The sequence below is a fragment of the Drosophila takahashii genome, chromosome 2L (assembly GCF_030179915.1).
Source record: "Drosophila takahashii strain IR98-3 E-12201 chromosome 2L, DtakHiC1v2, whole genome shotgun sequence".
NCBI lineage: Eukaryota > Metazoa > Arthropoda > Insecta > Diptera > Drosophilidae > Drosophila > Drosophila takahashii.
This window is the reverse complement of record NC_091678.1, coordinates 30,399,965-30,415,082: the sequence shown is the minus strand read 5'-3', so window position 1 is coordinate 30,415,082 and position 15,118 is coordinate 30,399,965. Positions and strand designations below refer to the sequence as shown.

The window sequence follows — 15,118 nt, the reverse complement described above, 5'->3', positions numbered from 1 at the left end:
TATTAAGTGAGCATAGGGTTTTGTTCTGCCGCCGCGCTGCTCGCACATGTATAACGTAGAACAGCGGTCTGCACACACACATCGATGAGCTGCCCAGTGCAAATTACTCACACATATATAAAACAAAATGTCAACGTATGTGTGTGCCGACCGCTGTTTTAATGAAACATTTCTCATTTTGTTGGATTTTTCATGTACTTTGGGCATGAAAAAAAATCATTAAAAAATATTATTATTAAAAAAAATTCCCATACAAAACAGAGTTTTGAGGGGAGCGTCAGGCCATAGTAGTATAATGACTTTTGTGGTGCCAAAATGTCGACTTTTTTTTAGTTTTTCCTTATTTTGTATGTTAATTAAATGGAAAAGTTATTATTTTTTTTTTTTATTGTTGTTAACAAAAGGGAAACGAACAACATGGCATACTCAGTTTTTTTTTAATGTTCTTCAATAAAGAAGCAATTTGCCAATTAAGTCAAAATCGACTGGTGTATGAAGACTTAAGTGGCACACTGTATATATTTATGTACATGCACTTGCAGTTTCGAGCACAAAGAGAGCAGTTTCACCAACAACAAACTATTATGTTTAGAGGTGACGCTGGCAAAACAGAGCATTAGCAAATATATTCTGTTGCCAATTTTGTTTTGCAAGTTATTATGTTACTGTCTTTTTAAATTATCCAAACGGCTCCTATTGTTTAAGGTTGCAGTGTTACTGACAATATGTTCAAAAACTAAGATGAACCGAATAGGTTTTGACAGGGAAATCGCGATGTGAAGGAGGAGCGTAGAAAAACACGTCCGAATACTAGTTAGGCACACTTGTTAGATCCAAAGTACAAAATACATTTTTTTTCGAATAAATCGAAAACAAAATGGAGGCTGTGCAGCATTTCTTCGTAGGCCCTTTTTTGTTAAAGGGGGTCTATGGCCGGACAGCTAAAGACCTTAATTTTTGATCTGAAACAAAAAATTAGGATGGGTTTTTTGTTTTATATATAAAAATTTTTTGCAAAATGGTGACTGATTGAAAAAAAGTTAACATTTTCACGAATAAAAAACGTCACAAAATTGTTGATAAAAAATTAAGCAATTTAAAAAATTATTTGCGTGTCGATAGAGGAATGTATTTTGAATATACTGTCAAAATTTCAGATCAATCGGTTAAGATTTGTTCGAGTTATGTCTTAAAAAAAGTGGTTTCGAGAAAAACGCGTTTAAGGGGCGAATGTATCTCCCCCCTTAAACGCGTTTTTCTCCATATGTTAGAACTCCAATTTTTTCATTATTTTCGCGATTTTTTTTAACCAATAAGGGATTGTGCTGGGATTTTACAGTTTACATTTTTCTTTTATAATTTTAACCAATTTGTATTTTTTTATCTTTGAAAATGGCGGCCGTGAGAATTTTTTATGTCAGGTTATATTACAATTTATTTAGACTTTTGTGTCAATCCGTGAAATTTGCTACTGACCGTTTTTTAGAGGTCCAATTATATAGTAGTTTAGACAAGAGAGAACGCTATAGTCATGTTGGTGTCCCGAATATCTAATACCCGACACTCAGGTAAAGGGAGTGCGAGGGAGATGGATATATAAAATTTTGATTGCGCATAACATTTAAATGAATGGTCCTATTTGAAAAATGTCTTTAACACTTCGATAGGTATAAATATACACAACAAAATTGCATTTATACTTATTGGAAATGGAGTGGTCGCCAGGCACGTTTTAAAATCGTTAGTGAGCGATTGTGGGCGCTAGAGGGGGCTAGGAGCTCGGCTGAAATAAACTTGCGCTGCGTAGAAAGCCCAAGAATATGTGTGGGTAATCCCAACTTTCTAGCTTTTGTAGTGTCCGAGATCTCAGCGTTAATACAGACAGACGGCTTGTGACCCTGATCAAGAATATATGAGTGATTCTTTGTGAAACGTATCGAGATTTTCTTCATGGTCTCAAAACGATATTTAATTTTTATGATACTATCACACCATTTAAAAAGGATTTTTAAAAAAGTTTAAAAAAAAATTCATTTGACAAAAGCCAAGATATGGCGTTGCTATTTTTTTGTTTAATTCATTTATAATTTTAAATTACGCTGGATAAAAAATAAATAAAAATACTCAAAAATTATTATTTTTGCCAAGCTTTCAGATGAAAATAACAACCATAATGGTTCCAATGCAAAATACGGTCCAAACTTAAAAAAAAAATGTTCATTCGCGGTTTTCTGCAAATCGGCATTTTTAATCTTTATAAAAAATAGTATAATGTTCTATACATAATTCTTGTTGGCTCCTAAAAGTTTCGTCATGGGACCTCCATTACTTTCTGCATAATTTAATAAAACATTAAAAAACAAAGCAGTCTTTCGTTGTTATACATTAAATTATATTAGACGAACAGTTTCGTTCTTCATGAATTCCGGTAGAACGACCGTTCCCATTTAGGTAAAACCAATAGGAAAAATGCAGTTTTGTATAACAAATAAATCCCTACCAATTTCAACGAGGGACAATAACTTCTTGCTAATTATTTAGTTCTAAAGAAGAACACTCGAATATATAGCAACACATTACATCCAAGCTAAGACCATTCCAGGCTCCTTGTAAATAACGCACCTTGTTCGGTTCATTTCGCTCCTTGATTCCCCCTGTGGCGGCGCTCCACTGTTGTTTTAAGCCTCCTTACAATGATTTGTGTACTGGGAAAATTTAAATGTCTTCAGCGAATGACTATCTTTTTAAAAGAGTTTGCTATTAGGTGTTGGAGCAATATGATGGTGCTTTTGAGAACGTGGAATGGTCTTAGCTTGGATGTAAGGTGTTGCTAACGTGTTGTTCTTCCTTAGAACTACATAAGTAGCAAGAAGGTATTGTCCCACGTTGAAATTGGTAGGGATTTATTTGTTATACAAAACTGCATTTTTCCTATTGGTTTTACCTAAATGGGAACGGTCGTTCTCCCGGAATTCATGAAGAACGAAACTGATCGTCTATTATAATTTAATGTATAACAACGAAAGACTGCTTTGTTTTTTAATGTTTTATTAAATTATGCAGAAAGTAATGGAGGTCCCATGACGAAACTTTTAGGAGCCAACAAGAATTATGTATAGAACATTATACTATTTTTTTATAAGAAGATTAAAAATGCCGATTTGCAGAAAACCGCGAATGAAAAATTTTTTTTAAGTTTGGACCGCATTTTGCATTGGAACCATTATGGTTGTTATTTTCATCTGAAAGCTTGGCAAAAATAATAATTTTTGAGTATTTTTATTTATTTTTTATCCAGCGTAATTTAAAATTATAAATGAATTAAACAAAAAAATAGCAACGCCATATCTTCGCTTCTGTCAAATGGATTTTTTTGAAACTTTTTTAAAAATCCTTTTTAAATGGTGTGATAGTGTCATAAAAATTAGATATCGTTTTGAGACCATGAAGGAAATCTCGATACGTGATTCACAAAGAATCACTCATATGTACTTTATAGGGTAGGAAAAACTTCCTTTTAGCAATATATCCTTTTACTCTACGAGTAACGGGTATAAAAAGTAGGCCAGCTGCGGATTGTCCAAAGGTTGCTGTGTAGATCCGATTTTTATGAAACCAAGTTTATTTTGTAAAGAAATAATGAAGAAACTGTTTGAACCTAACATACATAGAATATCTCAAAAACTCTGGTTGTGGCACTCTTTCAAAGTCAAAAATTTATTTTTTTTGTTTAATTTTTGCAAATATTTGGCCTTAATTTGTTCACAACAAAAAAACCCTTAGATCTGAAAGTTCACAATAATTTATACATTTTTATTTATATTTTTTTTAATTAAATGTAAGCTAGCTGTAACAAACAAACGCCAAAAATTAAACTTGTTTTGAACTTTCACAGGTTGCATCTCCGTTAATTGCGACCCGATCACAACGAGTAAAAGCTTTTCGGAAAGGTTTATCTGTTGCCTTTTAAATAGTGTCAGTAACAAGTTGGTTGGTCTAATGGATCAATTAAGTTTTTTAAAAGAAGTGCTGAAAATCTGGATTTTTGCAAATATCTTCAGAATGGTTCTTTGGAATTTTTTTTTATTTGTTCAGCGGGATCAGCAACTCAAAACTATAAAAAAGCGGTGTGTCCAGCCTACGCACGATAGGAATGAAACCTCTAGCATTCCTCACTCGTTTATCATTTTATGGAACGACCTGGAAATATATACATGTAATTGGTCTTCTTTTCTCGATCGGTTTGTTTAGTCGACAGCTGTGCGCTGCAGCAGATTCGCAGTCAGAAGGGTGAGAGGTGTGTGCAGCTTAATTGATGTCACAGAAATAATTGTGCGAGCGCATGGTGCAACTATATGTGTAAGGTGGTCTCAGCGCAAGAGCTGCTCTCTTTTGAGGACGTCATTTGTGCCAGTCTCAATCTAGCTATCTCATTCTATCGCTTAAGAAAGACAGAGAAGTAAACATATTTAACGTCATCATCAGAGCTGACGATACCACCTTATATATTTATTTGCACCATGTGCGAGCGCGCTCAGAGCGAAAAGAGGTAAGAAGAGGACAGAGAGAACGTTCGTCAGCAGTGAAAGAGAGACAGGGATATGTACGATTTTCGTGACGGTCATGAATCGATTTTACTCCGTCCCCAAAAATCCATAGCGCGCCTAAAGAAGTTTCACTTAAAAAAAAATTGGTCTCTGAGATTATGTCGAAAGAAAAACTAAAGTTGTAAACTAGTGTTATTGGGTGCCCATTACTTAGCTTAAGACAGTGCGAGATTTAACTTTTAAATGGATTTCCGATTTAAATTCTACATTTCCATAGGTGATAATAAACACAACAAAATGGCATTTGCACTTTTGCGAAATCTGCCCTTAGAGTGGGCGACAGATTGTTAAATTAACAAACAAATAAATCAGCAACTTACAATTTTTTTATAGGTTGAAAAGGAAGCTGCTCGACTTTCACTCATTGGAGTGATTGAACGTCCGGAGAACAACGTGAAGTACGAGGATATAGGCAACATTTGGATTGGCAACCAGTCTGCTTCCTGGAAAAACGAATTGTTATCCCGCCTTCAAAGCGTAACCCACCGACGACCGTTCTCTAGGCAAGAGTTCGAGAGCTACCTGATCCGCAACAAACCGATCTTCGAGCAGATCTCACGCCAGAACCACGTGACTATCGAAGACATCCACTTGTGGCTGGACCAGAGCGCCAAACTCACGGGTCTTGTCTCCTCTGAGTGGCAAGTTAAGGAACGGCTGTACATCGACAATCTGCTCAGCCATCCAGAACACAAGCAGCAGAGGTGGACCATAGACGAGCTGCAGATTCTACTGAACAACGATCAGAAGCACTTGAAGGATGCAGTCGTCCAGTATAATGTGACTATCGAAGAGTTGAAGGTCTGGTACAAGAACGAGCTTAGCCGACTGCTGAAGCAGCGCAGAATCGACAGTGGCTTAGGCCTTTCAATGAAGACCGATGAGTTAAATACAGGGCGACAGGGCAACGATTGGCGCGAGCAAGAGCGAAAGCGTCTTCGTGAAGTTGCCGTCGGAGTAGTGATTACTGAGAAGGAGCTTCTTGATTTTATTTCACATGACACAAGCTTTCAGTCGAAATTGGCACAGCTCTATCAGGTGGGTCTGAATCAATTGGCGCCCTTGCAGCGCATATTTACCGGCAACATGGCGCGCGAGCATTTACTGGAGCAACGCCGCCTGAACCATCTAACCACTTGGCAGCAGAGGGAACGTGACCGCCTGTACGAATTCATCGGCAATCAAAACATGACGCAGTCGGAACTTAGTAATTGGCAAAGCCAGGACTCGCACTTGTTAGAAGAATTTGCCCAGAGGTATGAGATCACGGCGCAGCAGCTCAAGGACTGGCAGAAGCAGGAGCTCGAGCGCATCAACCAGTTGGCTAGGTACTACAGCATGTCGCAGAGCGACCTGCAACAATTCCGCGAGGGCGAGCTTAGCCAAATAGCCTACATAAATCACCGCCAACTATTGTCTGCTGCCGAATTACAAAAATGGGAGAAGCGCCACCAATGGTCCTTAAGTCGGTTGCAGAGTCGCTATGGCAAGTTTGGAAAAGAGTTGGTCGCCTGGCGCCGTACTCTATTCCTGCTTAGCCAGGGTCTCATTACCCTGCCAGCGAACAGTGGCGCTAATGGTGGATACGTGGTGGATCCAGGAAGCACCAACGCCTCGGCTGCATACAAGCCAATATTTTCCAAGGATAGAGGGGACCAGCCGCCCCACAATTACGAGGAAACCTTTGTCGAGGACGACGAGCCGGGCCTGGAGGGCGAGGCGAAAGGTTCGCGACCTGTACATTCCTCCACCTTTCTGACTGCGTCCACTCCTCCTGTCCCATATAACCGGGGTGGACCTGCTAAAGGTTATGAGTACCATCGTGAAGACTACACCTTCAACGTGCCGGTGGTCACAGCCTCGTCCTTGGCTACCAGTGGACTCACCGGATCTTCAGCCAGTGCAAGCGCAACCATTGGAAAGTGGAACCGCGCGGCTGGGGATGAGCCCTCTGAACAGGAGGAAAATCTTGGACAGCAGCAGCAGGCGGAAGAACTGGGATGGAACGAAAGGCTAAAGGATCTTGGGCAGCAGAAGCAGGTTGAGGACACAGACTGGAACCATCAGTCGGAAGATCTTGGTCAACTGCAAGGTAATTTTGAAGATAGCTCCATCTTTGACCAAGCGAAGGATAACATCGTCAAGAATAACATCAAGAACACTCCCCTGCAACAGCCCTCGACGGTAAGTGCTCGATTAGCGATAGACTCTCAGAATAATGAATTGTACAATATCTTTCAACAGGTGGAGGTAGAAGCGACCGCAGAGCCCTCGTTTTGGGAGAAGCTCAAGGGAAAGCTCGGCTGAAAGGAAACCCGTTAACTGCCAATTACAAACTTTTCATAGCTTAGTTTGAGAAATAAAGAAATTAAATTTTTTTGTGCAACGAAAAGAACAATTAAAGTTCATTAATCTGTTGTGTAAGAAAGTGTTTAAATACAATACAATATTGTAATACTAGGGGAGAGTGGGACAAGGAAACATATTTATATTTAGGTTGGAGTTATGGGGTTATTTGTACTACAAACCTACAAGAGACATGAATATATATGCATATATGATTATATGACAAAGAAAAGCAAAGTCTTCAACGTTTTTAAAAACTTAAAAAAAAAAAACAATTACCTTCACCAAAAAATTATGAACGGTTGTTTTCTAGTAATAAAAAATTTAAAATACGGGCGCGACAGACTCTAAAATTTCTTAATAATTTTTGTTTTGTTTTTTTTTTTTGTGGTTTTTGGTGACTTGTTTTTTGATAGATGGTGGGCTTTAGCCGGTTCAAGGTTGAGGTGTTTTTGTTGCCTTTTTGTTTTTAGTAGTAGGGTACGAACTCGTCGAATCTCACATATGACGCCACGAAAAAAATTCCAACTAGTCGTATTCCCTTATCGTGTCGACAATGTATGTTCAGTAATATTAATAAGGAGCCCCGTAATATCATCGTGAGGTTTTTTTTTCTAAGAAGGTGGTGCGCAACTTAGCAAACCTATTCAATTTATTTGGTTTCAGCAGTGGCATAGTTAAAATGTGTTGAAAATAAAATCATATAAATACAGGGGTGGTCAAAAGTATTTTCACAAATGTTAATGTTAACTGTACTTATATTTTGAACTTATAATATAAACTTTTGGCACCTATAGAAAGAGCACTTCAATTCCGTTTAAATGACACAAAAATTTTCTTAACCCATTAAGACCCCTTTGAAAAGTGAGCAAATTTTGTGAAAGTCAAATTTTCAACTTTTTTCCTGGGGCTTAAAACAAAAATGTTTTGATGCAAAGTTGTTCCCCAATCAAAATTAATAATAACTGCAAAAAAAATTTTCAAAATATTTTTCCTTGTATTTTTTATGATTTTTTGAATGGAGACCTCTCAGTAAAATTTTGTATAAAAAGGAAGAAAAAGCGGCAAAAATAGCTATTTTCAAAAAATCATAAAAAATACAAGGAAAAATATTTTGAAATTTTTTTTTTGCAGTTATTATTAATTTTGATTGGGGAACAACTTTGCATCAAAACATTTTTGTTTTAAGCCCCAGAGAAAAAGTAGAAAATTTGACTTTCGCAAAATTTGCTCACTTTTCAAAGGGGTCTTAATGGGTTAAGAAAATTTTTGTGTCATTTAAAAGGAATTGAAGGGCTCTTTCCAAAGGTGCCAAAATGTTTATATTATAAGTTCAAAATATGAGTACAGTTAACATTCAAATTTGTGAAAATACTTTTGACTAGGGTTTTATATAGGGGAGAGTGGGGTAATTTCGTCACTGCACATTGGGCCAGCGAGCCGATTTTTCGACGAAAATTCAAATTTTTCATAGAAAGTAAACCTTTTTTAATAATACAGTTTGAATAGTATATAGGGGAGAGTGGGGGAATTTCGTCACAGGGGCAATTTCGTCACCTGCAATATCTCGGAATCCATAAGTCGTAAAAATATATAATTTTTTTGTTTTAGTCCTTCAAGACGGCCAGACACAACCAATGCGTTTTTTTTTGCACAGAAAGCCAAGATAATTAAGCTATAATATTAAATGTGTTTTAATAGTTCAAAAGCTACATTTAGTTCTCGACGAAGTTTTTTCTGTATGCCACAATTGAAAAGGGATAAGATACAGGTTTTTTTGTATAATACACAGTGCTATAATGTGCATTTCTGCGTTAGTGATGTTTAACTTCGCGCCTAATTTCGGAAGAAAAATAATTATTTCTAAAAAAGTACTGTCTGGGGAAATTTCGCCACCCTATGCTTAGGGTAAATTCGCACCTATTTTAGATACATCTTTTTTTATTTGACGAGCTGGCTAACAAACAGACTACCAGCAGCAGCAACAAATATAGGACGTCAACAAAAATGGTACGCTTGATCAGTGTAGCATATTTAAAGGCGTAAAATTCCCTACGTCAGGTGACGAAATTGCCCCAGTGGTGTAACGATTTCACCCCCCTATGTGGCGGGATTGCCCCAGTATATTGGTTTTTCTTTTTAATTTTTTAAAAATCACCAAGGTAATTAAACAAAAAGGGGAATGTCACATTTTAAAGCTTGGTGCTAACCGCATTCAACAATAAAAATAGAAATATGATAACGTGTCTCAAGATGGACAAAAAATACCTTTGAAAAAATGCTGACGAAATTACCCCACTCTCCCCTACACGAATAAATGAGATCTTTATTAACAGTTTTTGGTACTTGGCGTTATTTTATTTTGCGCCGATTGAGATTGACACCGTTTTTGCTCCAAGTGTACCTGGTAGGGTATAGTGACAAACATTTAATATTGTATGGTGACAAATTTTTTTTATTCAAAAATTTTAATCGTTACAAGATTACATTAAATGCTTCAGTTTTTTTTGTAGTTTTGTATTGTTTTTAGTTGTAAAGTCAGTTGGAAAGGATGGCTCACGCCAAAATCTGTGGGATGTAAGCAATTTTTTAAAAGTGCTCGCCAAACGCTGTAGAATTCAGCTCCGTTGGAATTTCGAACCCTAATTTTACAGAAATATGCTCAGTAGATGTTAGCAACTTTCTGCTTTTACACTATTAAAATTTTTGATTTTTAGAAAAGTTATAGTCTATTTACACTGGGGTGGAGTTATGGAGTTATGGGGCTATTGACATAACCCTGTTTTTTTTTTACATAGGCTGTGTATAGGCAACTAGATGTGGGCAAAAGTGAGGTACTTTTAGGGTCTTTGGTATTTCTGAGTATTTTTTTGTATTTTTCGGTATATTTTGTATTTATTTCCTATCGGTGAAGGTCCCTCCCAGAGAGCTGCAACGAGTCAATCATTTTCGGGTACACCCGACCATTTACTTGTATCCGTTTTGATTAATCGCTTCGGGTGAGCGAAATGAAATGAGCGGTGAGCGAATGCGATCGTGCCATGAATGATCGTTTGTGATCGTTCAAGTGTGTGATCTGATCGTGTGTGAGCGTTCGGCTTGAAGATTTTACCCGTTTGTGATCGAATATTTTGTGCAATCGATTGGTGTGATCGTGCTTTGCGCCTATCGGTATGACCGTGCAGTTCGTGTTATTGCTTAATATTTTGCACAACATATTTTTATATTTGCACAAAAGGACAACAAGGAATAGATTTTGAAAGCGTTTTAGAACTAATATCAAATGGAACCTACACGTTGTCAGGCCAACGGAAAGGAAAAAGTTCCATATGGAATAAATATTTCTCAATAAACATATAATACATTGAATGCACTCTCCCCCTATTTTATTTCGTCGTCACAAGAAATCATATTAATCCGTTCACAATCGATTCATGTACAACTGACTCGAGGTCGCAATCATCGGGAACGATTGAGCGCTTCGGAATGATCATTTTGTTCACCTACACCCGAAGTTCAAAATCACATCATTGATCGTTACGAAGCGTGTCGGGTAGTTGATCAGATCGTACTTTGGCTTTCGGGTTTGTTCGTGATTATTCGTTGCCGAGTGAGTTTTCCGGATTAAACGAAAATGATCGCGAGATGATCGATCGTACTCGATCATACTCGTTGCAGCTCTCTGGTCCCTCCCTAGTCAAATAAACAACACAAACAACAATCACTAGATGGCTTTACTCGATATTTGGAGTTAACCCAGTGGAAACATTTTTTTGGAGTAATCAGGTTATTGGCTCACTCGATAGGTTACCCCACATAGTGTGACTAGACTATTACATTCAAAAAACGAATCGTTCGTCACCTTACCCAGGGTAAGTTACCCTACACTCCCCTATTAAAAGACACTTTTATCCTCCTTTCTTCCAATATATTTCAAACCCCTCCGGTGTCCGTCTTCAGGGCTGTACAAATATTAACAATAACACAAGCATTTAACATTTAATTATTCCTAATACACCTTTAAATCACCTATGTATCTACATGAATGACGCTGTGTCCGATCTTGACACTGCGGAGTTCTAAACTAATTTATAATTTTCTTTTGGCCAAGTAAGTGTCTGTAGATATATGCGACTTTGTCTGTGTCTGTTTTGAAGTTTAGTCTAGTGGAGCGGTCGGCACACTCATACATTGACATTTTGTTTTAGATTTGTGTGAGTAAATTGCACGGGGCAGCTCATTAGTGTGTGTGCGCAGACCGCTATTCTACAATGTACGTGAGAGGCAGAGGATGGGCAGAACAATTCCCTATGCTCACTTAATAGGGAGCTGCCGCCCGCTGGTCTAGTGTGTGTGGGAGTATTGTTTATGTGAAGCATTTCAAGAGTGAAGCGTTTGTTGTAGTGATATTCTTGTTGTAGGATGCTGACCGACGCAAAGTCTGGTAAGTGCCTAAACTCAAAATATTATTTTTTCTTAAATATAAAAAAAAATTTTTCAGTGCTTTAAAAAAATATTCTATAAAGAGAAAAAATGATCTAATCTTCAAAAAAAATATTCTATTGAACGAGTTTTTTTAGTTTTCGGGTTCTAATACCCGTCACTCAGCTATAGGGAGTGCGAACGAGGTAGTCCCGTCGGCTGCCTGATGCTTCGGCTTTTAGTCTGTTGATGTGCTTGGGCGATATCTATCTTTCACTCGCACGTACTATCAGTGTAGGTAACAGTTTACTACCGACGGGACTACCTTGTAAAATTGAACTATGCACACACACATGCGCAAAAGACTTTTTGAATCGTCGCACTGCACTATGGGGCATTTGACCTGTATTTTTGGCATTAATTAAAATTTGCAAAACAAAGCTACTTTTTTGAATTTGGTTTTTGAAATATGTTTATAATAATTAAATACATCCTTTTGAGCAAAAATCAAACACTATAACAAATTTATTAAAAAAAAAAATTTTTTTTTTCTTAAACCTACAAAAAAAAATTTTTTTTTTATGGTTTCTAATAATGAAGAAACATATTTGTTCGCAGCAGAACGCCTAAATTTCATTGTTTACTATCAGTTTGTAAATATAACGTAAAGTTTGCTAACAGCTGTGCAGCATCTGCGTTGCGCTATGTTAATGTTAATTTTAACAGTGCGAATGTAAAACCTCTAAATCGAACACTGTACAACACTTATTATTATCTTCTCTCGTCTGCGCTAAAAACTTCGAAGTACACAACAAAAACGAAAGCTAGGTCTTTTTATTTTAATTTAATAGAAACGGCCGAAGTGGGGTGCAAAACAGCATCTCCTCGAAACATTGGTGACCCCGACGTGATACTATCCGGGTTTTTTAGTGCAAATCGCAACTTCGGTTCTAACCTTTAGCTGTCTGGCCAAACGCCGTCAGGCACACACACACACATACAATCGTCTCCAGAAAACGGTAATCGCGTTTTTCTGTGCCCAAATTTGACTTTCGAAATCGTCAAGGGCAAATTTCTTGTATCCGTTAGTCGTGCTACAGTGAGCCACATCTAAGATGCCCAAAGATCCTGACAACTTGCCACCGGCAAACAATCAAGATGATGGATCGGCTGATATTGACTTCTACAAGGCCAAGTGCGCATCAATTCAGCGCCAACTGAAGGCAATGGGCGACCATTTTAGCAACGCCGACTTGAGCACCTACGATGAAGCCGACTTAATAGTTCGCATAGACACAATTAATAAAATGAAAGAAGACTTCGAATTGTGGCAAGACAAACTGGAAAGGGTGGACCTGCTCGAGCTTTCTTCAAATACGCGCTCCGAGTTCGCAACTTCCTATTGGAAAGCAAAGTCTTCGCTGACTCGCCACATGGACACCTTTATGAAGTCACACATCGCAGATGCTAACTCAACAACACTTCCTGCCTACCAGGGCAGCCTAAATTTATCCTCTCAACTAAACAAGCGCAAGTCTCGGCTACCAGAATTGCACTTGCCCAGGTTCAGCGGTAGCTACGAGGATTGGCCAGATTTCATTGCCATGTACAACAGTGTCGTCGGTAACAACGAGGATTTAAGCAATATAGAGAAATTTCAACACCTGCGCGCATGCTTGGATGGCGCAGCTCTAAGCACAATCAAATCTTTGGAACCTGCCGATGCCAATTACGATAAGGCATTGGAGTTACTTACAAAGCGTTTTGATAACAAGTTGCTACATTTTCAGGGCCATGTTCGAGCTATTTTTGGACTGGCAAACGTTGAAAAGGGATCTTCAGAAGCTCTGCGCGGTTTAAGTGACAAAATCAACTCACACCTTCGGGCACTTAGCACCCTGTCAACCATTCCTCAACTGGCCGATGGACTACTCATTCACATCATCTCACGCAAGCTCGACCAAAACACTCAGGAAAGATGGGAGGAGGCACTGCCATCCGACAAGCTGCCCAGCTGGACTGATATGTCAACCTTTCTGGAACGGAGATGTCGCATGATGGAAAATCTTAACAGCGCTACGGTACCCACACCTAGCCTTCAGGTGAGCCGAAGCTCCCATAGATCAAATCGAAGCTCTTTCATTGCCACAAACACCAGAAACCAACAACTTTGTACCTTTTGCGATTCTAAGGATCACTATATCGTGAAATGCCCACTATTCATAAATCTGTCCCCAAGCTTACGTCACAAGGAAGCCAAACGTTTAAATCTGTGCCTAAATTGTCTCCGGAAAGGTCATGGCTTGCAGCAATGTCGCTCAGGTCATTGCAGGCACTGTCAACAAAAGCATCATTCTTTACTGCATTTGGCCCCCCCAGCGGCTCAATCACCTGTCTCACCTGCACCTGGCTCGCAGCTTGCAATAGCATCCCAGCCAAGTATACCAGATTTAGCATCGCCCTTAGCTTCTACTCTCGTAGCCACTTACCCTGAAGACAACTCTAGGAACGTGGTCAACAAGTCCTCCGAGTACGTATTGCTTCCTACTGCAATCGTTTATGCAAAAAGCTATTCAGGCGTATATATACCATGCCGTGCTCTGTTGGATTCTGGATCCCAACTCAACTTTATCACCACGCGTCTGGCTAACCAGCTCCAGATCAAGGTTCATCATGCAGCCGTATCGATATCAGGAATTGGCGAGTCAACGATCGCATCTAACTTGTCAGCTGACATTGTGGCTCAGTCCTGTGACAAGAGATTCACCACATCCTTCCCAGCAGTTATAACTCGTTCGATAACAGATTATCAACCGAACTTTGGCCTCGACATCTCAGGCTGGAGCATTCCTAAAAACATATCCCTCGCAGATCCCACGTTTTTCAAATCTCAGAGAATAGATTTATTGCTTGGGGCCGGTCTATTTTTCGACCTAATTTGTGTAGGCCAAATTCGAATGGCAGATAATTTACCAATTCTCCAAAAGACCAAACTAGGTTGGGTGGCTTCAGGTGGACACTATCTCGTACGCAACAGCTATTCATCTCTCGCCGCCTTTCGTAAAGTCCCTAATTTTGAGGATGATTCCTTATCAGAGATTGTCAAAAGATTCTGGGAAATCGACAGTTCCTGCGGCGAATCTCCCACAACATCCGCTGATGACGAAATATGCGAGCAGCAGTTTCTACAGGGCTACTCTAGACTTGAGTCGGGTCAGTACTCTGTAAGGTTGCCGACTAAATTCAGCACTGACACGTTAGGAGATTCCTTTCAACGCGCACTTAGACGCTTCAAGGCGCTCGAAGTCAAACTGGCAAAAAACCTTCAAACCAAGCTGAAGTACTCTGCTTTCATGCGCGAATACATCGAGCTGGGCCATATGTCACTGGCTTCCAAGCAGCATGTTTTCCCACAATTCTATTTGCCGCATCATTGAGTTGAGAAACCTGATAGCTCTACGACAAAATTGCGTGTGGTTTTTGACGGATCAGCCAAATCTACGTCAGGAGTATCTCTAAATGATTTGCTACATACGGGCCCGTCCATACAGCCCAAACTCTTCAACATTCTCATCAAATTTCGTCTTCTCAGAGTTGCTATGTGCGGCGATATTTGCAAGATGTATCGCTGCGTGCGAGTAGCTCACCCAGATCAATTTCTTCAGTGCATCCTATGGCGCGATCATCCCGATGAAGAAATAAGGACATACACGTTGGATACCGTAACGTACGGAACGAAGCCC

The 15,118-nt window shown here is 39.0% G+C and overlaps 2 protein-coding genes across 3 annotated transcripts in view; one reads left to right on the top strand and one right to left on the bottom strand.

Annotated features, from left to right (window-relative positions):
• The window catches only part of Tig (Tiggrin), a 94,336-nt gene extending 87,282 nt beyond the window's left edge, over positions 1–7,054 (top strand). For both annotated transcript variants that reach the window (XM_044393694.2, XM_044393693.2), the window contains exons 5-6: positions 4,941–6,791; positions 6,852–7,054. In XM_044393694.2, the coding sequence (XP_044249629.1) occupies positions 4,941–6,791; positions 6,852–6,914 (1,914 nt within the window). In that variant the 3' untranslated portion in view covers positions 6,915–7,054. The remainder of the gene's footprint in view (positions 1–4,940; positions 6,792–6,851) is intronic.
• LOC138914426 (uncharacterized) overlaps positions 1–15,118 on the bottom strand; it is a 57,848-nt gene that overhangs the window by 8,924 nt on the left and 33,806 nt on the right. The gene's annotated exons all lie outside the window — the stretch shown is intronic.